General features: G+C 33.1%; 2 protein-coding genes across 2 annotated transcripts; one reads left to right on the top strand and one right to left on the bottom strand.

Moving 5' to 3' along the window:
- Positions 1-11,060: 11,060 nt before the first annotated feature.
- LOC126892704 (uncharacterized) lies at positions 11,061-13,130 on the bottom strand. The gene is made up of 2 exons (XM_050662336.1): positions 11,268-13,130; positions 11,061-11,201 (listed from the first exon to the last, which is right to left on the bottom strand). The coding sequence occupies exon 1, from the start codon at positions 13,033-13,035 to the stop codon at positions 11,791-11,793; it is 1,245 nt and encodes a 414-aa protein (XP_050518293.1). The 5' UTR covers positions 13,036-13,130; the 3' UTR covers positions 11,061-11,201; positions 11,268-11,790.
- A 2,934-nt stretch (positions 13,131-16,064) lies between these two features.
- On the top strand, positions 16,065-20,737 carry LOC126892703 (uncharacterized). The gene is made up of 2 exons (XM_050662335.1): positions 16,065-17,918; positions 17,985-20,737. The coding sequence occupies exon 2, from the start codon at positions 18,136-18,138 to the stop codon at positions 20,701-20,703; it is 2,568 nt and encodes an 855-aa protein (XP_050518292.1). The 5' UTR covers positions 16,065-17,918; positions 17,985-18,135; the 3' UTR covers positions 20,704-20,737.
- The last annotated feature ends 2,137 nt before the right edge of the window (positions 20,738-22,874 follow it).

The raw sequence follows: 22,874 nt of genomic DNA, 5'->3' as shown, positions 1-22,874 counted from the left end.
ACCCCCTTTCTATGAAAGACTTAACAGATACATGACCAGTAATAATATTGTCTTCCCTACGTTATACCAAACCAACCTCTTTACCACTCCTCCTTGGATTGTCAGAAAACCCTTTTTAGACATGAGTTTAACAAAGACTAGTAATCAGCTGAATGCGTCCTCTATGGTTAAGCAATTTTATAGTAATATTGATAAGTATCAGAATTATCAACATATATATATATATATATATATATATATACTTATGCATCCAAATCAGAAAAAGGAGTTGGATGTGCTTTTGTACACAATGACTATACTGCTTCATATAAAATCTCGAATTTTAGCACAGTATACATAGGAGAACTATTCGCAATCTACAAAGCATTAGAATATACCATAAATGTTAACATAGACAGATGCCTAATAATAACAGATTCTTTAAGTTCTATTAGCAGCTTAGGCACCATTTACCCAGCCCATCCTTTGTTGCGATTGATAAAAAACCATTTATACCAACTTCAGCAAAAGAATGCCATAGTAAAGTTTATGTGGATTCCGTCGCATATAGGTATACATGGTAATGAAAGAGTAGATGCTGTAACCAAATCTTCAGTTAACAACGAAGAGTTAACAGACACCACATACAAGAAAGATTTTCATCACTGGATAAACTCCACACTAAGTGAACGGTGGCTTCAGACCTGGAACCAGTGTCAACAAAAGTTGCGGGACATAAAAACAACAGTTACAAGATGGAAGAGTAAGTGTACCAACAGGAAAGAGCAGACTATATTAAACAGACTGAGATTAGGACATACACTCCTAACACATGAATACCATATTACTGGAAGTGTAAATCCAATGTGCGGTAAGTGCGGTAATAGCTTAAGTGTAAAACATATTATTATATTCCTTGAATGCCCGGCATATGCAAACAACCGGAAAAAGTGTAAACTACCGATAACGATACGTGAGTGTTTAGAAGAGGACTGTGACTTTTCGTCAGTTTTAAGTTTTTTGAAATCAATAGGGATCTACAACCAAATATAAACATCAACATTGTAAAAATCAATGTATGTGAAAATCTATGTATACGTATTAATGTTAATTTATGTATCTATCTATGTATCAACCATTGTAAACATACACTTTGTAATACCGAGCAGCGCTAATAACCATATAGGTTGATGCGCCTTAAATTTAAATAAAAAAAAATATATTTATTAGAAGTATAAGAGTTGGAGATTTAGATTTGTACTTTTATACCCTTGGAATAATTGTCTGTTTATTTTTTTACTTTAATCAACAAAATTACAGCCGGTGGCTTGTGTTTTACTTAAATCAACTACAACACATTAATGAGACACATCCAGGCCTTCGAGAGGAAATTGCAAAAGGACCGTTTGGTATTAGAAGAACCAGTAAACCCTTCTCGCGGATCCTGGTTGATCTAACATTGGAGCAAACCATCAATGGTGAAGCAGCACGTCGTCTTACGGAAATCGTAAATCTACGAGTTCTATTTCTGCCAGACAACGTTGGGCGTGAAATCACGGAGCTCGCACTAGAATAATTTCACATGTTTTAAATCGTGCAGAGTTGAGTAACTGTAACGAAGACCTCACCGCAGACCTACATCCAGATAGACTCAAAAAGCATCAGAAGCAAATTAAAGCTTTCATGCATTGCATTGAACAGACTACTAGTCCATTCTCTTCTTCCTTAGATAACGACCAACTTTATAATATCTCTACTGGACAGGCTACTACCCCAGAAGTAGCTAATTGCTTGTTAAGAACTGTTTCGTCTGGGATGTTTCTCCGCGATCAGTTCATAACAGAATGTAATGTGGATCCGGATAGATTTCACAAATCATTGAAAAAAAATGCTGTACTGACTTTTGCAAGTCTCAAGAAGAAAAAGTCAATGAAGATTGGACAAAAAGTACATGAAGTCAAACTAAAGAGGGACTTATTTGGTAGATTATTAGCTCTATGTCTAGATAGTAATGTAAATCTTGAAAAAGTACTGTGCTTTCCAATAACACCTGTTCCGCTGTCACTATGCCATATGGATGGTTCCATCAATAAGACTGCAAAATCGATACTAATTCCAGAACTACAAAAACAGGTTGAAGAAATAGTACAACCACCACAGCAGTTAGATTGTCTAATTGTAGATGGTTTCTTCTTTTTAAATACTTTTAAACAAATGCCGCGCAGTTTTTTAGACTTATCGAAAAAAAAATTTGCAATCTCTGGTAAATACTTCAGCTAATAGTATAGCCATTGTATTTGATCGTTACTTCACACCGTCGATAAAAGATTGTGAGCATACTCTTCGAGGATATTCTGATAATAATCATGCTGGTCCTCAACAAATTAGAACTTCTGACTTCTCCAAAGATTTAAAAAACATTCAGTTTAAAGAAGCTTTAGTTAAATTTCTCATCGAGAATTGGACTGAGCAGGAAATGAAATCGATAATAGGCAACAAAACTATATTTCTAAATTATGATTCCTGCTTTTTATATAATGTTATTAACAATGAAGTTTAGAGAATCATTGATCATGAACTGTCATGTCCCGATAATAAAGAAGCAGATAAAAAAGTTGTATTTTTGCCTGTCAAATGAAAGAAGCCTCCACTGTTACCATCAGAACTTCCGATACAGATGTCGTGGTAATTATGCTTGCTAACATGGAGCATATTAAAGCATCGGTAAAAATCTGGGTTGATCTTGGAGTCGGCAATGCACGCCGATTTATCGACATTTCCGCTCTTTCTGCCCAATTAGGTCCACTTGTTTCACAAGCACTACCAGCTTTGCATGCGCTAACGGGATGTGATTTTGACCCAGCTTTTTACAGGCGAGGCAAAAAGAGGCCTTTTGACATTTTGATGGGATCTGCTTCTTTTCAATGGGATCTGAAGTTCATGATTTTGAAAAGTTCCTGTCATGGAATATTTTATATGCCATTTGTATGGATTAAAAAAACTAGCTGATGTCAACCGTGCTAGAATTGAAATATGTAATAAAACTTATAAAGTATCTGACACGTCTCAGCCCTTCTCATTAAATGTGCGCAACTACGACGCTTGTAACTTGCCACCTTGCCAATCAGAGCTACGGCAACATTTATTGCGAACTAAATACATCGCATGATTGTGGAGAAATGCGCACTATTTTAGCGTTTCTAAGATGTTACCAACAAACTGCGGTGGGAAAAATGTGGATGGAAAGTTATAACCGGCTTGGTTCGTTGGCAACCAACTTCCAGAAGCATACGAAGATATCGTACCTGACATTTTAGGAGGTACTTTACACTTAGGTACGTTGTCCTTTTAATACTATCATCCATAAAAAGCTAGTCTTCTACAGCTGGCACCGCTTCTCGGATCCTAAATTCCAGCATTTTCTGTGAAGGTACTCTTCAGTTTTTAGATCTCTGGCGGCCATTGCATCTTCGACATCTTCCCTTCAGGTTCTTTACTTACTCTATCGTGTTCGGACATATGTCATTCATAGAATTTCGGCTCAGTATCGGGCTACGTCGGTTCCATATTTGTTGGCGAGCTACAAATCTTCGAGGATAAACCGATGAGGACAGTTTCTGCATGTAAGAAAATGTTCTATATTCTGTATTTCTCCACAGTCACACTTCCCATCATCTTGATCTATTTTCCCATATTTGATTTTACTGGAGCGACCCTCTTTTTTATCCTATTCATAGTTTTCCACGTTTTAAAGTCTAGAGACTGGCCGGTCAGTTGAATCTGGGGAAGAGAAAATGTTCAGGCGGTTCATTCTGCACCGTTCCAAAGAAGCTTTTCATGGATTTTAGTCGCTTTCGTGGTATTCGAGGTTTGTATAGGGCATGCCGCTCGTCCGAGATCTGTTTAATTTTCTCTATGTGCACTGCAGCGCCTCTGCGTGTTGAAGGTTCTGCAAAACCCGCTGCTTTATCTAGATTTGAGAGTGGCGTTGGTTTCATGCACCCCGTTACTATCCTCCATATCTCATTTACCGCAGTATCAACATCAACTTGTTTGGTGGGGGCAGGTCTGCCCCGAATTGGGCACGCATATTCAGTAGTTCAGGCGAAACACAGTGCCTGTGTCGTTGTTTTTAAGACGCCAGGACATGCACTCCATTTACTTTGCGTTAGCTTTCTAAGTATGCTCTTTCTAGTTGTTACTTTCCCCTCTTGTTCTTATGTAATGTTCTCTCCGGGATCGTCTTGGTCTACCTCGTGGTCATCTAGTGGGCGGAGTCCATTTTTTTGTATACTATTTTCAGGAATTATCTGAAGGAGTCCATACCAATTAAGTCTTTTTGCTTCGATCGATCCACTAAAAATTTGGTCATTTTTGATGTTTCGAATTTCCTAAACCGGTTGTCCGATTTAACCGATTTTTTACCACGTTATAGCCTTATTCTTTGACAATATCGATGTAATAATATTGTTGCTAGACAGTCAAACTGTCATTGTATACCGGGTGTACGAATCAAACTGTGCTTTTTTCTCAAAGTTCGCATCACCCTGTGGATTTTTCTATCATTTATAAAATACTGAAATTAAAACCCAGCTATAGCCTCAGGTTTTCTTAACATTTTGTCTTTCGATTTATTCGCTTATGTTGGATAATAAAAAAGTTAGGTACTTTAACAACTGGCCATGTTCATCATCAGTACAGGGTGTTTTCTAAATAAGTGCGACAAACTTTAAGGGGTAATTTTACATGAGAAAATAATGACAATTTGCTTTATAATCATATGTCCGCAAACGCTTCGTTTCCGAGATACGGGATGTTCAATTTTTTTTACAAACTGACGATTTATTTATTGCTTTAAAACTAATTGAGATATGCAAATCAAATTTGGTGGGTTTTAAGACGTAGTTATTGCACATTTTTTGACATACAATTAAGAATTTAATATTCACCATTGGCGAGCAAACGGGTATTATGACCGATATTATTACTCGTACGCAAGCCAATGGTGAATATACAATTTTTAATTGTATGTTAAAAAATGTGCAATAACTACGTCTTAAAACCCACCAAATTTCATTTGCATATCTTAGCTGTTTTTAAAACAATAAATAAATCATCAGTTTGTAAAAAAAATTGAACATCCCGTATCTCGGAAACGAAGCGTTTGCAGACATATGATTATAAAGCAAATTGTCATTATTTTCTCATGTAAAATTACCCCTTAAAGTTTGTCGCACTTATTTAGAAATCACCCTGTACTGATGACGAACATGGCCAGTTGTTAAAGTACCTAACTTTTTTATTATCCAACATAAGCGAATAAATCGAATTCGAAGGTATTCAATGACAGTTTGACTGTCTTGCAACAATATTATTACATCGATATTGTCAATGAATAAGGCTATAACGTGGTAAACAATCACTTGAATCGGACAACAGGTTTAGGAAATTTGAAACATCAAAAATGACTAAATTTTTAGTGAATCGATTTTTTTGCACCGCAAATAGATCAATTTCCATTTTTTTCGTAATATCTTCGTTTCTCACCCTATCAAGTCTAGTGAGCCAGAACGTCGGCTACAATAATTCATTTCCATGGCCTTAATTTTTAATTTGTTTCTTTGGTATATTTCCCAGAGTTCGGCGACGTACAACAATAAAATAAATAAAAAATTATTCATAAGTTCATAAACATCCCTGATTACAGAAACACGAGATGACGAAGAAAGTGACCGAATGGAAACCAACTTCGAAGACGAATCCAGTGAGTAGGAACAATAAAATACTTAATTTTAACAATTTTTTACCTAGTTTTATATCAATAAATTATATACTTGTACATATCGTCGTCTTGGAAGCCAACTAGTCTAACCCACAAATTTAACAAAATGAGCCAAGTACACAATTTTGTTCAGAATCCACTAAATAATATGGTGGTCATTAATTCTAAGCCTCAAAAAATTTTCTGGGACTTATATAGAAAATTGTTAATAATACCAAGCCACATTGACAAAAGTGATGAAAAATTATATGCTGCATCGTTTTGTTTACCTCCAAAAGTAAAATGCTTTTGGTTTAGTTTTCAACTCAATTCAATTTTAGTTTTCAACTAGCCCAAGCGCACTTAGAATGGTTGACCACTGCCACATCTATTGTACTGTATTAAAGATAAGACTCGATTAGACTATGTCCTTCTAGGAAACATAACATTCTTGTGCGATAATCATCAAGTGTCTCACTCGGTCCTGCACAAATGCGTAAGATAACACTGACTGACAACACTTAAACTGAAATTTTTAACTGTTAGTTGAATGCTATCCTATGTAGAGTGAGTAGTGAGCAGTCTGTTTTTCGTATCTATATTAAGTTTTGTTAAAAGTTTTAAGTTTTGGTTTTCAAAAAACAAGAATAAAACATGAATAACAGTTCAACATGGCATAGATCTGGCGCAAGTATCATTAGGTCATCTCGTGTGAAAAAAATGGTTGAAGCAGCTTTATCACGACAATAAAATGTTCCTGGTAAGTAGCTGTTTTATTTCATAAATCAATAAAAAAATATGGAAACTCTGGTTTCTTAATTATTCCGAAGAGGCCTAGTACACATTAAAATTATTTTTAGAATGAATCACAATTTGTCTATCGGCGGAACGGGGTGGTGAAGAAAGAGAACCACAGGATCGGCTTGGATCTTCAAGCAAATGAAATGACTTGATGATTAATTTTGATGTATGAAATCTTCGTCTGCACATTGCATATCATTTAAGTAAAATAAACAGCATGATAATAAGGAACGTGTATTTTTGAAAAATTCGTATTTTAGTTACAAATGTTGAAAAAAATTAATAAAAACGATGAACTTAAAAAAACTACATACTAATAAAGTCATTCACGCACGTTTCAATAAACTGAATACATAGGAAATCAATCATTTTTCCGACTTCCGTAAAGGGACTTTATTGTTACATTGTAAAATAATTTTAATGTCTACTATAGCTGTATAAATTACACTACTAAAACCAGCATTTGATTTTCAGGTCCAGAACAAAGTGAAACAGTAACTGACTTCACAGTATTGCAGAATATTCTGTCAGAGCGAAACGAGGACTTTCAGAGTAAGTTGAAAGTTCACTTCAATACCTATAGTTCGTTCAGTACTATGCCATTAACATTACTAAGACTAGTGTTTCATTTTCAGATCCAGAACAGAGTGAGACAGTAACTAACTTCACAGTATTGCAGAATGTTCTGCCAGAACAAAACCAGAATTTTCAGAGGAAGTTGACAGCTCATTTCAAATCTATAGTTTAATCAGTACTATGCCATTAACATTACTAAGACTGTATTGGGATACACTGCATCTTAGTAATCATCTTAATAAGACAAATTCTTTAACAATTAAATGCCCTTGGTAAAAACAAATACGTTTGTTTTTAATAAATACGATTGACCTACATTACCACATCAATGCATGCGGTTTTGATACAAGGTCAGTTTGAAATAATAATTAGTATATGTTATTTATAATCTAGTCTATTTAGCAGTTTTAGTATCACTCTCACTTTTGTTTATATAAAAACAATAAACACGGCAATCCACTTTTAGATATACTTTCACGGAGAAAAGATTAGTCAATTGGTAGTTGAGATCCCAGCGGGTAACATCGCATCGATTAAATATTATACCACCAGCTACTTACCGTTAATACTCCAACGTACAAATAAATGTATGCACTGTGAGTATTATTTACTTCATCAACCCTTATGGTCGGGGGGTAACCACCCCTTAATTATCTGAGGTGGCTCAGAAGCTAGGAGCCACCATATGGCCATCCAAGAGCAGGGAAGAACACAGGACTAGTAAACGGGACGAGTATGGAGAAAAACGTCAATGTTCTGGCACCACGACCACCCTAGAACAGTGTGGTATATAGAAAAAGGATGGAGACGTCAGGCCCGAGACGGAGCTGAGTATGGTATGGAAAATGGAATGGTATGGAGATGGAACTTCGTGTGGACAATGGAAAATGGACAATGGTATGGGACGTGCAGCGAGGACTCTTGGTGATACGAACACAGACGTGTAAAAGTGGTAAGTCCATATTAGCTATTCTTATGGTATTTCCACGATATTACTCCTGATTCGTATAACCATATAATAAAGTAATATAATCGTAATTTAAGATACACATAATCTAAGTTTTACCTATTTTTATCTACCTATTCTATTTTAATTACCTTATTGGTATTATAAGGATTTTTTTTTTACAAATATTATGGTTATTTATAGGACGTAATGATACATTTTTATATGATTTTTATATATTTACTAGCATATATTTTTATCGTACCGACTTTTTATCCATTAATTTGATTTATCTACTGATTTATATTGATTGATATAATGATTTTTTATTGCAATTTACTATATTTTTACTATTTTTGACATAATATTTTATATACATATATATAAATAATGAATGGGTTGCATATGTGAGTCCATACTAGTGTAGTAAAGAAAAGAGAGACGTTCTCACAAACAATTTATTTTACCACTGACGACCGGTTTCGCTGTTTACAATTTGTACAGCATCATCAGGTCCGGTTAAGGTAAAATCAAATGCTACAAAACACAAAAAACCAGAGTTAGTTAGTCTGGTTTGAGTAAAATTTAATGATACAGCCAATATCAAAGTACATCATTCAAGTTTCATTCAAAAATTTCAAAAATTCCAAACTCCTGTTTGTCTATCTCCTATGTGTTTGTTCAAGAATTTTGTTATGTGTTATTTATCAACTTAAAAAACAAAAGAATTTTTTATCATTAAAAGAAACCATCAATGCAACAATACAGGTAATGTTTCACCATAAATTTTAAATTAAAATTAATTTTGATCTACACAACTATTTATTAAACTCAACAAATATTACTATACAATAGGAAAAAAGTTTTTACATAGTTTTTTCATCTTTCATTTATCATTAATAATTGTTCTACACTTTAACTTTTTTAAACTTCTAAGTGACATTCCATAGTTTATCATTGTACTATAGATAATTATAACTTCACATTACAGTAAGTTTAATTTACTTACTACATTACCTTAACACTTAGCTTCAACTCTGAGTCAGTTATGAATGATTTTAAATTTTGACTAATTTTTGACAATTTTAATATTTTTTAAATGAAAAAGTTTTAACAAATTACTATTGCTCAATTTCATCTTCAATTACAATTTTAAACATAGCAAATAAATATTCACAAACAGATCACATCTATTACATAAACGACCAATCTTTTCTTAAAGTCGCACACCCAACACAACATCTAACTATTATATATAAATAAAAGCTACATTAATAATTAAAATAACATCACCATATATATAATTAAAATAACATTACTATATACAGGGTGTCCAGAAACTCTACCTACAAACGAAAACAGGAGATTCTTCAGATAATTTTAAGATAATTTAACCCAATTCACTTAGTCCGAAAATGCTTCCTAAGGGAGCTAGAGCTCTTTGAAGATGGCGTCTTGTAATTAGTTTTTCTTAAATACCTCCAGAACGCTTCTATTTAGAAAAACAAAAATTGGTACGCGTATTTATCTTCAAGATATAAATTTAATCCATCCATTTCAAATTTCTAGTACCGATCATAGGCGTCCGTTTTGGGTAGGGCAACGGTTATTTTATCGCATAACTTTTTTATCTTTAACTTTTAAGCATTTCTGATACTGGATTATTAAATTAAGAAGTATTTTAGTACTAAAAGGTACTCTTTTTTTAAATCGATAGGACACACCGTTTTCTAGAAAAATCGATTTGAAAACTTTTCGCTTTTTAAATTAAAAAAAATTCAAAAAAAAAACTATTTAGAAAGGCGAAAACTGGTACATTTATTTATATTCCATAGATAAATCGATTTCATTAATTGCGAATTTCTAGTACTGGTCATAGGCGTCCGTTTTGGGTAGGTCAACGGTTATTTTATAGCATAACTTTTTTGTCTTGAATTTTTGAGCATTTTTGACACTAGATTATTAAATTATGAGGTATTCGAGTACTAAAAGTTACTCTTACTTTATGTTGGTAAAATACTTCGTTTTTTGTTGAAAAGTTCTTTCAATTTTTTTTCAAATTCCAAAAACGAACAACTTTCAAATCGATTTTTCTAGAAAACGGTGTGTCCTACCGACTTAAATCAAGAGTACCTTTTAGTACTGGAATTCCTCACAATTTAATAATCCGGTATCAAAAATGCATAAAAGTTAAGGACAAAAAAGTTATGCGATAAAATACCCGTTGCTCTACCCTAAACGCACGCCTATGACCGGTACTAGAAATTTGCAACGGATGGAATCGATTCATCTATGAAAAGTAAATATGCATACCAATTTTCGTTTTTCTAAATAGAAGCGTTCTGGAGATATTTAAGAAGAACTAATTTCATGACGCCATCTTCAAAGAGCTCTAGCTCCCTTAAGAAGCATTTTCGGACTAGGTGAATTGGGTTAAATTGTCTTAAAATTATCTGAGGAATCTCCTGTCTTCGTTTGTCGGTACAGTTTCTGGACACCCTGTATAATTAACAAATTAGATTATCGGTTTAATGTCGTATTTTCCTACTAAACCCTTCAAGACCCTATCGATGTTTAGTTAATATATTACATTGAAATCTTTCCCTTCACCAACCATCCCTCTAGCAAAGTGCATTAAAAGTATGATATTGAATACTACTACATTTTTCCCTTATACCGGAAAGTAAGTATATATCTTATACTTGACATACTTTTGTTTGCCACTGCACATGAATGCGTGCATGTTTGTGAGTATGAGGATTGTACACCATGCGCACGTACATTAAATTTTACTCAAACCAGACTAACTAACTCTGGTTTTTTGTGTTTTGTAGCATTTGATTTTACCTTAACCGGACCTGATGATGTACAAATTGTAAACAGCGAAACCGGTCGTCAGTGGTAAAATAAATTGTTTGTGAGAACGTCTCTCTTTTCTTTACTACACACACACACACACACACACATATATATATATATATATATATATATATATATATATATATATATATATATATATATATATATATATATAGTAAACTCTTAAATATTGGGGAAATCTGCAAGAAAGACTCTAATGAGTATCAATTGTTTCGCCGAACGTTTTCGCCAAAGAGAATTAATTTGGCTTCTTCAGGGCTGAAAGAGAAGAAATTATAATTAGCTACCATATATTACCTATTAAAAAAACATTGGAGATCTTACCGTAACTTAGAATTGTAGAGTTAGGATGTTATAAAAAACTTAGCTAGTAACAACATAGTGGTTTTTTTGTTACTGTTAGAAAAAAGTTACTGTTAGAAATGTATGGTAGCTGTGAACTTGAGACGCAAAAGTGTACCCAAGGGTAACCGAAAAAACCCAATGCAACTACATTTTGAAGGAATTAATTCTTTGAGTTGTCGGCAATAACTAAATTTTTGATTGTTAAAAAGATCACATGTGAGGTTCTGTTTTGCCAGAACGCATGCGCTGACATGTCAAAGTAGTTCTTATGATTCTTTATAATGTCGTTAAGGTTCATTGGTGTAACAAGATGAAATTAATTACCAGTTTAGGGTAATATTCTTATTTCAGATTTTTCTTGTTAAAAAATTGTTTTATATATTATATTGTTCATGTGATGTTATTCTAATATCTTATTGAGATGTATATAAGAAAAGCAAGGGAATGTTATCTTTTTTTTTTTTTTTTTTTTTAAATTAATGAAAATTATTATTTAAGTAGGTTAGTTATTAATGGATAAATCAGTCAAGTTAGTTCTCTGTGATGTTATACCTCTCTTGGTATCGGATTTAAGTAAGAAGTGGTATATATTGCTTAGATTCTTAATGTCACTCTTAACATTGATGGAAAAATCGTTAAGGAAAATATATGACATTTCAATGAACTCTCTTTTAGATTTATTGTTCTCACGGTGGAGAATTGTAGTGTTATTATAGTCCATGAGATGACCAGTGGAATGTACATGTTTGGCTAAAGCACAACGGTCTGGGTGAAGTCGAGAATCACTTTTGTGTAGTGTGATACGTGATTTCAATAATTGAGAGGTTTGGCCGATGTAAGAATTGTTGCAAGAGTGGCATGGAATGTTGTAGACAATGTTACTAAGCATATCTGTGGGTGTCTTATCTTTGATCTTAGAATAAAGATTATTAATTGTTAGGGCTGATCTACAAGCCACATTAAGTTTAATATTGATATTGTTATTACCAAAGCTATTTTCAACACTTTTCAGAATCCTTGTTAACCCCGGAGTGATATCACTGAAGTATGGTAATGAAAAATATTTGTTTATAGGAGTATCAGAGACTGGGTTCCCACTTAAGACATCAGGATCAGCATTGTTAGTCGCGAAGGAAGGTGAAGTACCCTCGTTTTGGACAGTGTTAAACAAAATCTTATTTACTAGTGGTGTTGGATAGGCATTCGAAATGAAAAGTTTCTGTAGGATTTGTAGGTTTTTTGTATGAAAAGAAGGATCTGATAGTTTTATTACTCTATTTTTCATCTGTTTGACTAAATTGACTTTGGTAGAATTATTATGGTAAGAGTGGTAGTTAAGGTATCTACCAGAATGGGTCGGTTTTTGATACCAATCTATTTTGATGTTGTTATTTTCCCTGATCATCCTTATGTCGAGAAAGGGGACGGACCAATTACCATCTTCCCTCTCTATAGTGAACTGGATGTAGGGGTCATAACTATTGAAGGTGTTTAATAGTTCATCTACCTTGTCATTGGGTATAGCCAAGATGATATCATCAACATATTTTTTAATGAATGGAATTTGAAAGGATAATAAAGGAATGACAGAGTCTAACACATAATCCATAACGTAAGTTGCAATTATAGGAGAAATCTTTGCTCCCATAGGGGTACCGAAAGTTTGTTGATAGAATTTTCCATTAAATGAGAAGTAGGTGTTATTAAAGAGAAATTCGACGATGCTGATGAATCTGTCATAAGACATGGAACAACAACCTCTAACACGGTCCCAATTGACCTCTATTGATGTCAAACAAATTCCTAGATGTACGTTGCTGAATAAGGATACAACGTCAAGGCTAATGAGGACATAATTTGATGGTAGTATGTAACCATTATATTTATTTACCATCTCAAAAGAATCTTTAATGTAATACTGAATTTCATAATCATATGCATTAGTAAGGATGTCTGTAACAAAGGCTGATATATTTTCAGTGGGAGTTCCAATGGAAGCTACTATGGGACGAACCGATAGTGTTGGTTTGTGAATTTTTGGCAAAGCATAAAACTTTGCAATGTTCCCATTATAAGTTGTTAATTTTTTCCTAGTGTTACGGTCAATCTCATTGGAAGAAGCTAAGGATGCTATTAATGTATTGCATTTCCTTTGTAGAGAAGAAGAGGGATTGGATGTAAGTGACGTGTAAGATCTATCGTTTTCAATGAGAGAAGAACAAAGTTGTAAGTAGTGAGTTCTTTCCAAGATGACTGTAACATTGCCTTTGTCTGCTTTTGTCACCAAAAGCTCAGGATTGGATTTAAGAAATTTTCTAGTTTTAGTATATAAGTTATGAAAAAAAGTATTAGATGGTTTAGAAGTATTCAAAATGTGATTAGTGATAATGTTGGTGGTTCTTGACCGGATTAAGTTTTGCTCTAATTCAGATGGCAATGATGAAATTATGTATTCCAAATCTGCTAACAGTGTTTTTACTTGACAATCTTTTCCTAACTTTGGTTCGATGCTAAATTTATTTCCTAACGCCAAGAAACCTAGAACATCATCAGGAATAATTGAGGTAGATAAATTTTTTATCCATTTTGGATCAGTTTTAAGAACAGATTTGCAACAGGACTGATATAGTGAGTCAATTTTTTTGATATTGTCAGATTTAATTGAAAAAAATATTTTATTATATCTAATAGATTGAATATGTGAAAATTGCAGCCAATCATATTCTGAGGTTGATCTAATGATTTCTGTTTTTTGTTCAGTAAGTGACTTTTCTAACTTTTTGAGAACTCTATGATTGGTTGCAATCTCAACATTTAAAAGTTTGCTATCTAACCTGATAAGTTGTTGGCATCCCTGCAATTGAAAGAAACCATTTCTGTGTATATAGTTTTGAACAGAGGAGGTGGCATGAACAATGTGTTTTGGTGTTATACCTTTAGAACGACATGATAATAAAAAAAGTCTCCGATTCCTTTCTTTAGCTAGTCTGATATTAGTTTTCTGGTAATCCTTGAGCAACCTCAACGCCTCAGCACCATAATTAACCCGTATGTTGTTATAGAACCCCATGTTCCTCTAAAAAAAAAATTAATTTAATCTTTGCAGATAAGTTAAATAGTAAACTCTTAAATATTGGGGAAATCTGCAAGAAAGACTCTAATGAGTATCAATTGTTTCGCCGAACGTTTTCGCCAAAGAGAATTAATTTGGCTTCTTCAGGGCTGAAAGAGAAGAAATTATAATAAGCTACCATATATTACCTATTAAAAAAACATTGGAGATCTTACCGTAACTTAGAATTGTAGAGTTAGGATGTTATAAAAAACTTAGCTAGTAACAACATAGTGGTTTTTTTGTTACTGTTAGAAAAAAGTTACTGTTAGAAATGTATGGTAGCTGTGAACTTGAGACGCAAAAGTGTACCCAAGGGTAACCGAAAAAACCCAATGCAACTACATTTTGAAGGAATTAATTCTTTGAGTTGTCGGCAATAACTAAATTTTTGATTGTTAAAAAGATCACATGTGAGGTTCTGTTTTGCCAGAACGCATGCGCTGACATGTCAAAGTAGTTCTTATGATTCTTTATAATGTCGTTAAGGTTCATTGGTGTAACAAGATGAAATTAATTACCAGTTTAGGGTAATATTCTTATTTCAGATTTTTCTTGTTAAAAAATTGTTTTATATATTATATTGTTCATGTGATGTTATTCTAATATCTTATTGAGATGTATATAAGAAAAGCAAGGGAATGTTATCTTTTTTTTTTTTTTTTTTTTTTTTTTTTTTTTTTAAATTAATGAAAATTATTATTTAAGTAGGTTAGTTATTAATGGATAAATCAGTCAAGTTAGTTCTCTGTGATGTTATACCTCTCTTGGTATCGGATTTAAGTAAGAAGTGGTATATATTGCTTAGATTCTTAATGTCACTCTTAACATTGATGGAAAAATCGTTAAGGAAAATATATGACATTTCAATGAACTCTCTTTTAGATTTATTGTTCTCACGGTGGAGAATTGTAGTGTTATTATAGTCCATGAGATGACCAGTGGAATGTACATGTTTGGCTAAAGCACAACGGTCTGGGTGAAGTCGAGAATCACTTTTGTGTAGTGTGATACGTGATTTCAATAATTGAGAGGTTTGGCCGATGTAAGAATTGTTGCAAGAGTGGCATGGAATGTTGTAGACAATGTTACTAAGCATATCTGTGGGTGTCTTATCTTTGATCTTAGAATAAAGATTATTAATTGTTAGTCTAATACTTTTTTTCATAACTTATATACTAAAACTAGAAAATTTCTTAAATCCAATCCTGAGCTTTTGGTGACAAAAGCAGACAAAGGCAATGTTACAGTCATCTTGGAAAGAACTCACTACTTACAACTTTGTTCTTCTCTCATTGAAAACGATAGATCTTACACGTCACTTACATCCAATCCCTCTTCTTCTCTACAAAGGAAATGCAATACATTAATAGCATCCTTAGCTTCTTCCAATGAGATTGACCGTAACACTAGGAAAAAATTAACAACTTATAATGGGAACATTGCAAAGTTTTATGCTTTGCCAAAAATTCACAAACCAACACTATCGGTTCGTCCCATAGTAGCTTCCATTGGAACTCCCACTGAAAATATATCAGCCTTTGTTACAGACATCCTTACTAATGCATATGATTATGAAATTCAGTATTACATTAAAGATTCTTTTGAGATGGTAAATAAATATAATGGTTACATACTACCATCAAATTATGTCCTCATTAGCCTTGACGTTGTATCCTTATTCAGCAACGTACATCTAGGAATTTGTTTGACATCAATAGAGGTCAATTGGGACCGTGTTAGAGGTTGTTGTTCCATGTCTTATGACAGATTCATCAGCATCGTCGAATTTCTCTTTAATAACACCTACTTCTCATTTAATGGAAAATTCTATCAACAAACTTTCGGTACCCCTATGGGAGCAAAGATTTCTCCTATAATTGCAACTTACGTTATGGATTATGTGTTAGACTCTGTCATTCCTTTATTATCCTTTCAAATTCCATTCATTAAAAAATATGTTGATGATATCATCTTGGCTATACCCAATGACAAGGTAGATGAACTATTAAACACCTTCAATAGTTATGACCCCTACATCCAGTTCACTATAGAGAGGGAAGATGGTAATTGGTCCGTCCCCTTTCTCGACATAAGGATGATCAGGGAAAATAACAACATCAAAATAGATTGGTATCAAAAACCGACCCATTCTGGTAGATACCTTAACTACCACTCTTACCATAATAATTCTACCAAAGTCAATTTAGTCAAACAGATGAAAAATAGAGTAATAAAACTATCAGATCCTTCTTTTCATACAAAAAACCTACAAATCCTACAGAAACTTTTCATTTCGAATGCCTATCCAACACCACTAGTAAATAAGATTTTGTTTAACACTGTCCAAAACGAGGGTACTTCACCTTCCTTCGCGACTAACAATGCTGATCCTGATGTCTTAAGTGGGAACCCAGTCTCTGATACTCCTATAAACAAATATTTTTCATTACCATACTTCAGTGATATCACTCCGGGGTTAACAAGGATTCTGAAAAGTGTTGAAAATAGCTTTGGTAATAACAATATCAATATTAAACTTAATGTGGCTTGTAGATCAGCCCTAACAATTAATAATCTTTATTCTAAGATCAAAGATAAGACACCCACAGATATGCTTAGTAACATTGTCTACAACATTCCATGCCACTCTTGCAACAATTCTTACATCGGCCAAACCTCTCAATTATTGAAATCACGTATCACACTACACAAAAGTGATTCTCGACTTCACCCAGACCGTTGTGCTTTAGCCAAACATGTACATTCCACTGGTCATCTCATGGACTATAATAACACTACAATTCTCCACCGTGAGAACAATAAATCTAAAAGAGAGTTCATTGAAATGTCATATATTTTCCTTAACGATTTTTCCATCAATGTTAAGAGTGACATTAAGAATCTAAGCAATATATACCACTTCTTACTTAAATCCGATACCAAGAGAGGTATAACATCACAGAGAACTAACTTGACTGATTTATCCATTAATAACTAACCTACTTAAATAATAATTTTCATTAATTTAAAAAAAAAAAAAAAGATAACATTCCCTTGCTTTTCTTATATACATCTCAATAAGATATTAGAATAACATCACATGAACAATATAATATATAAAACAATTTTTTAACAAGAAAAATCTGAAATAAGAATATTACCCTAAACTGGTAATTAATTTCATCTTGTTACACCAATGAACCTTAACGACATTATAAAGAATCATAAGAACTACTTTGACATGTCAGCGCATGCGTTCTGGCAAAACAGAACCTCACATGTGATCTTTTTAACAATCAAAAATTTAGTTATTGCCGACAACTCAAAGAATTAATTCCTTCAAAATGTAGTTGCATTGGGTTTTTTCGGTTACCCTTGGGTACACTTTTGCGTCTCAAGTTCACAGCTACCATACATTTCTAACAGTAACTTTTTTCTAACAGTAACAAAAAAACCACTATGTTGTTACTAGCTAAGTTTTTTATAACATCCTAACTCTACAATTCTAAGTTACGGTAAGATCTCCAATGTTTTTTTAATAGGTAATATATGGTAGCTAATTATAATTTCTTCTCTTTCAGCCCTGAAGAAGCCAAATTAATTCTCTTTGGCGAAAACGTTCGGCGAAACAATTGATACTCATTAGAGTCTTTCTTGCAGATTTCCCCAATATTTAAGAGTTTACTATTTAACTTATCTGCAAAGATTAAATTAATTTTTTTTTAGAGGAACATGGGGTTCTATAACAACATACGGGTTAATTATGGTGCTGAGGCGTTGAGGTTGCTCAAGGATTACCAGAAAACTAATATCAGACTAGCTAAAGAAAGGAATCGGAGACTTTTTTTATTATCATGTCGTTCTAAAGGTATAACACCAAAACACATTGTTCATGCCACCTCCTCTGTTCAAAACTATATACACAGAAATGGTTTCTTTCAATTGCAGGGATGCCAACAACTTATCAGGTTAGATAGCAAACTTTTAAATGTTGAGATTGCAACCAATCATAGAGTTCTCAAAAAGTTAGAAAAGTCACTTACTGAACAAAAAACAGAAATCATTAGATCAACCTCAGAATATGATTGGCTGCAATTTTCACATATTCAATCTATTAGATATAATAAAATATTTTTTTCAATTAAATCTGACAATATCAAAAAAATTGACTCACTATATCAGTCCTGTTGCAAATCTGTTCTTAAAACTGATCCAAAATGGATAAAAAATTTATCTACCTCAATTATTCCTGATGATGTTCTAGGTTTCTTGGCGTTAGGAAATAAATTTAGCATCGAACCAAAGTTAGGAAAAGATTGTCAAGTAAAAACACTGTTAGCAGATTTGGAATACATAATTTCATCATTGCCATCTGAATTAGAGCAAAACTTAATCCGGTCAAGAACCACCAACATTATCACTAATCACATTTTGAATACTTCTAAACCATCTAATACTTTTTTTCATAACTTATATACTAAAACTAGAAAATTTCTTAAATCCAATCCTGAGCTTTTGGTGACAAAAGCAGACAAAGGCAATGTTACAGTCATCTTGGAAAGAACTCACTACTTACAACTTTGTTCTTCTCTCATTGAAAACGATAGATCTTACACGTCACTTACATCCAATCCCTCTTCTTCTCTACAAAGGAAATGCAATACATTAATAGCATCCTTAGCTTCTTCCAATGAGATTGACCGTAACACTAGGAAAAAATTAACAACTTATAATGGGAACATTGCAAAGTTTTATGCTTTGCCAAAAATTCACAAACCAACACTATCGGTTCGTCCCATAGTAGCTTCCATTGGAACTCCCACTGAAAATATATCAGCCTTTGTTACAGACATCCTTACTAATGCATATGATTATGAAATTCAGTATTACATTAAAGATTCTTTTGAGATGGTAAATAAATATAATGGTTACATACTACCATCAAATTATGTCCTCGTTAGCCTTGACGTTGTATCCTTATTCAGCAACGTACATCTAGGAATTTGTTTGACATCAATAGAGGTCAATTGGGACCGTGTTAGAGGTTGTTGTTCCATGTCTTATGACAGATTCATCAGCATCGTCGAATTTCTCTTTAATAACACCTACTTCTCATTTAATGGAAAATTCTATCAACAAACTTTCGGTACCCCTATGGGAGCAAAGATTTCTCCTATAATTGCAACTTACGTTATGGATTATGTGTTAGACTCTGTCATTCCTTTATTATCCTTTCAAATTCCATTCATTAAAAAATATGTTGATGATATCATCTTGGCTATACCCAATGACAAGGTAGATGAACTATTAAACACCTTCAATAGTTATGACCCCTACATCCAGTTCACTATAGAGAGGGAAGATGGTAATTGGTCCGTCCCCTTTCTCGACATAAGGATGATCAGGGAAAATAACAACATCAAAATAGATTGGTATCAAAAACCGACCCATTCTGGTAGATACCTTAACTACCACTCTTACCATAATAATTCTACCAAAGTCAATTTAGTCAAACAGATGAAAAATAGAGTAATAAAACTATCAGATCCTTCTTTTCATACAAAAAACCTACAAATCCTACAGAAACTTTTCATTTCGAATGCCTATCCAACACCACTAGTAAATAAGATTTTGTTTAACACTGTCCAAAACGAGGGTACTTCACCTTCCTTCGCGACTAACAATGCTGATCCTGATGTCTTAAGTGGGAACCCAGTCTCTGATACTCCTATAAACAAATATTTTTCATTACCATACTTCAGTGATATCACTCCGGGGTTAACAAGGATTCTGAAAAGTGTTGAAAATAGCTTTGGTAATAACAATATCAATATTAAACTTAATGTGGCTTGTAGATCAGCCCTAACAATTAATAATCTTTATTCTAAGATCAAAGATAAGACACCCACAGATATGCTTAGTAACATTGTCTACAACATTCCATGCCACTCTTGCAACAATTCTTACATCGGCCAAACCTCTCAATTATTGAAATCACGTATCACACTACACAAAAGTGATTCTCGACTTCACCCAGACCGTTGTGCTTTAGCCAAACATGTACATTCCACTGGTCATCTCATGGACTATAATAACACTACAATTCTCCACCGTGAGAACAATAAATCTAAAAGAGAGTTCATTGAAATGTCATATATTTTCCTTAACGATTTTTCCATCAATGTTAAGAGTGACATTAAGAATCTAAGCAATATATACCACTTCTTACTTAAATCCGATACCAAGAGAGGTATAACATCACAGAGAACTAACTTGACTGATTTATCCATTAATAACTAACCTACTTAAATAATAATTTTCATTAATTTAAAAAAAAAAAAAAAAAAAAAAAAAAAAAAAAAAAAAAAAAAAAGATAACATTCCCTTGCTTTTCTTATATACATCTCAATAAGATATTAGAATAACATCACATGAACAATATAATATATAAAACAATTTTTTAACAAGAAAAATCTGAAATAAGAATATTACCCTAAACTGGTAATTAATTTCATCTTGTTACACCAATGAACCTTAACGACATTATAAAGAATCATAAGAACTACTTTGACATGTCAGCGCATGCGTTCTGGCAAAACAGAACCTCACATGTGATCTTTTTAACAATCAAAAATTTAGTTATTGCCGACAACTCAAAGAATTAATTCCTTCAAAATGTAGTTGCATTGGGTTTTTTCGGTTACCCTTGGGTACACTTTTGCGTCTCAAGTTCACAGCTACCATACATTTCTAACAGTAACTTTTTTCTAACAGTAACAAAAAAACCACTATGTTGTTACTAGCTAAGTTTTTTATAACATCCTAACTCTACAATTCTAAGTTACGGTAAGATCTCCAATGTTTTTTTAATAGGTAATATATGGTAGCTTATTATAATTTCTTCTCTTTCAGCCCTGAAGAAGCCAAATTAATTCTCTTTGGCGAAAACGTTCGGCGAAACAATTGATACTCATTAGAGTCTTTCTTGCAGATTTCCCCAATATTTAAGAGTTTACTATTTAACTTATCTGCAAAGATTAAATTAATTTTTTTTTTAGAGGAACATGGGGTTCTATAACAACATACGGGTTAATTATGGTGCTGAGGCGTTGAGGTTGCTCAAGGATTACCAGAAAACTAATATCAGACTAGCTAAAGAAAGGAATCGGAGACTTTTTTTATTATCATGTCGTTCTAAAGGTATAACACCAAAACACATTGTTCATGCCACCTCCTCTGTTCAAAACTATATACACAGAAATGGTTTCTTTCAATTGCAGGGATGCCAACAACTTATCAGGTTAGATAGCAAACTTTTAAATGTTGAGATTGCAACCAATCATAGAGTTCTCAAAAAGTTAGAAAAGTCACTTACTGAACAAAAAACAGAAATCATTAGATCAACCTCAGAATATGATTGGCTGCAATTTTCACATATTCAATCTATTAGATATAATAAAATATTTTTTTCAATTAAATCTGACAATATCAAAAAAATTGACTCACTATATCAGTCCTGTTGCAAATCTGTTCTTAAAACTGATCCAAAATGGATAAAAAATTTATCTACCTCAATTATTCCTGATGATGTTCTAGGTTTCTTGGCGTTAGGAAATAATTTAGCATCGAACCAAAGTTAGGAAAAGATTGTCAAGTAAAAACACTGTTAGCAGATTTGGAATACATAATTTCATCATTGCCATCTGAATTAGAGCAAAACTTAATCCGGTCAAGAACCACCAACATTATCACTAATCACATTTTGAATACTTCTAAACCATCTAATACTTTTTTTCATAACTTATATACTAAAACTAGAAAATTTCTTAAATCCAATCCTGAGCTTTTGGTGACAAAAGCAGACAAAGGCAATGTTACAGTCATCTTGGAAAGAACTCACTACTTACAACTTTGTTCTTCTCTCATTGAAAACGATAGATCTTACACGTCACTTACATCCAATCCCTCTTCTTCTCTACAAAGGAAATGCAATACATTAATAGCATCCTTAGCTTCTTCCAATGCGATTGACCGTAACACTAGGAAAAAATTAACAACTTATAATGGGAACATTGCAAAGTTTTATGCTTTGCCAAAAATTCACAAACCAACACTATCGGTTCGTCCCATAGTAGCTTCCATTGGAACTCCCACTGAAAATATATCAGCCTTTGTTACAGACATCCTTACTAATGCATATGATTATGAAATTCAGTATTACATTAAAGATTCTTTTGAGATGGTAAATAAATATAATGGTTACATACTACCATCAAATTATGTCCTCGTTAGCCTTGACGTTGTATCCTTATTCAGCAACGTACATCTAGGAATTTGTTTGACATCAATAGAGGTCAATTGGGACCGTGTTAGAGGTTGTTGTTCCATGTCTTATGACAGATTCATCAGCATCGTCGAATTTCTCTTTAATAACACCTACTTCTCATTTAATGGAAAATTCTATCAACAAA

This window comes from Diabrotica virgifera, chromosome 9, assembly GCF_917563875.1.
Source record: "Diabrotica virgifera virgifera chromosome 9, PGI_DIABVI_V3a".
NCBI lineage: Eukaryota > Metazoa > Arthropoda > Insecta > Coleoptera > Chrysomelidae > Diabrotica > Diabrotica virgifera.
The sequence above is the reverse complement of the archived record's forward strand: the minus strand, read 5'-3'. Positions and strand labels throughout refer to the sequence as shown.

Bases quoted from the DNA above. Each gene is read 5' to 3' on its own strand.
- LOC126892704 (XM_050662336.1), bottom strand. From the start codon at position 13,035: ATGTCTTATGACAGATTCATCAGCATCGTCGAATTTCTCTTTAATAAC.
- LOC126892703 (XM_050662335.1), top strand. From the start codon at position 18,136: ATGGGGTTCTATAACAACATACGGGTTAATTATGGTGCTGAGGCGTTG.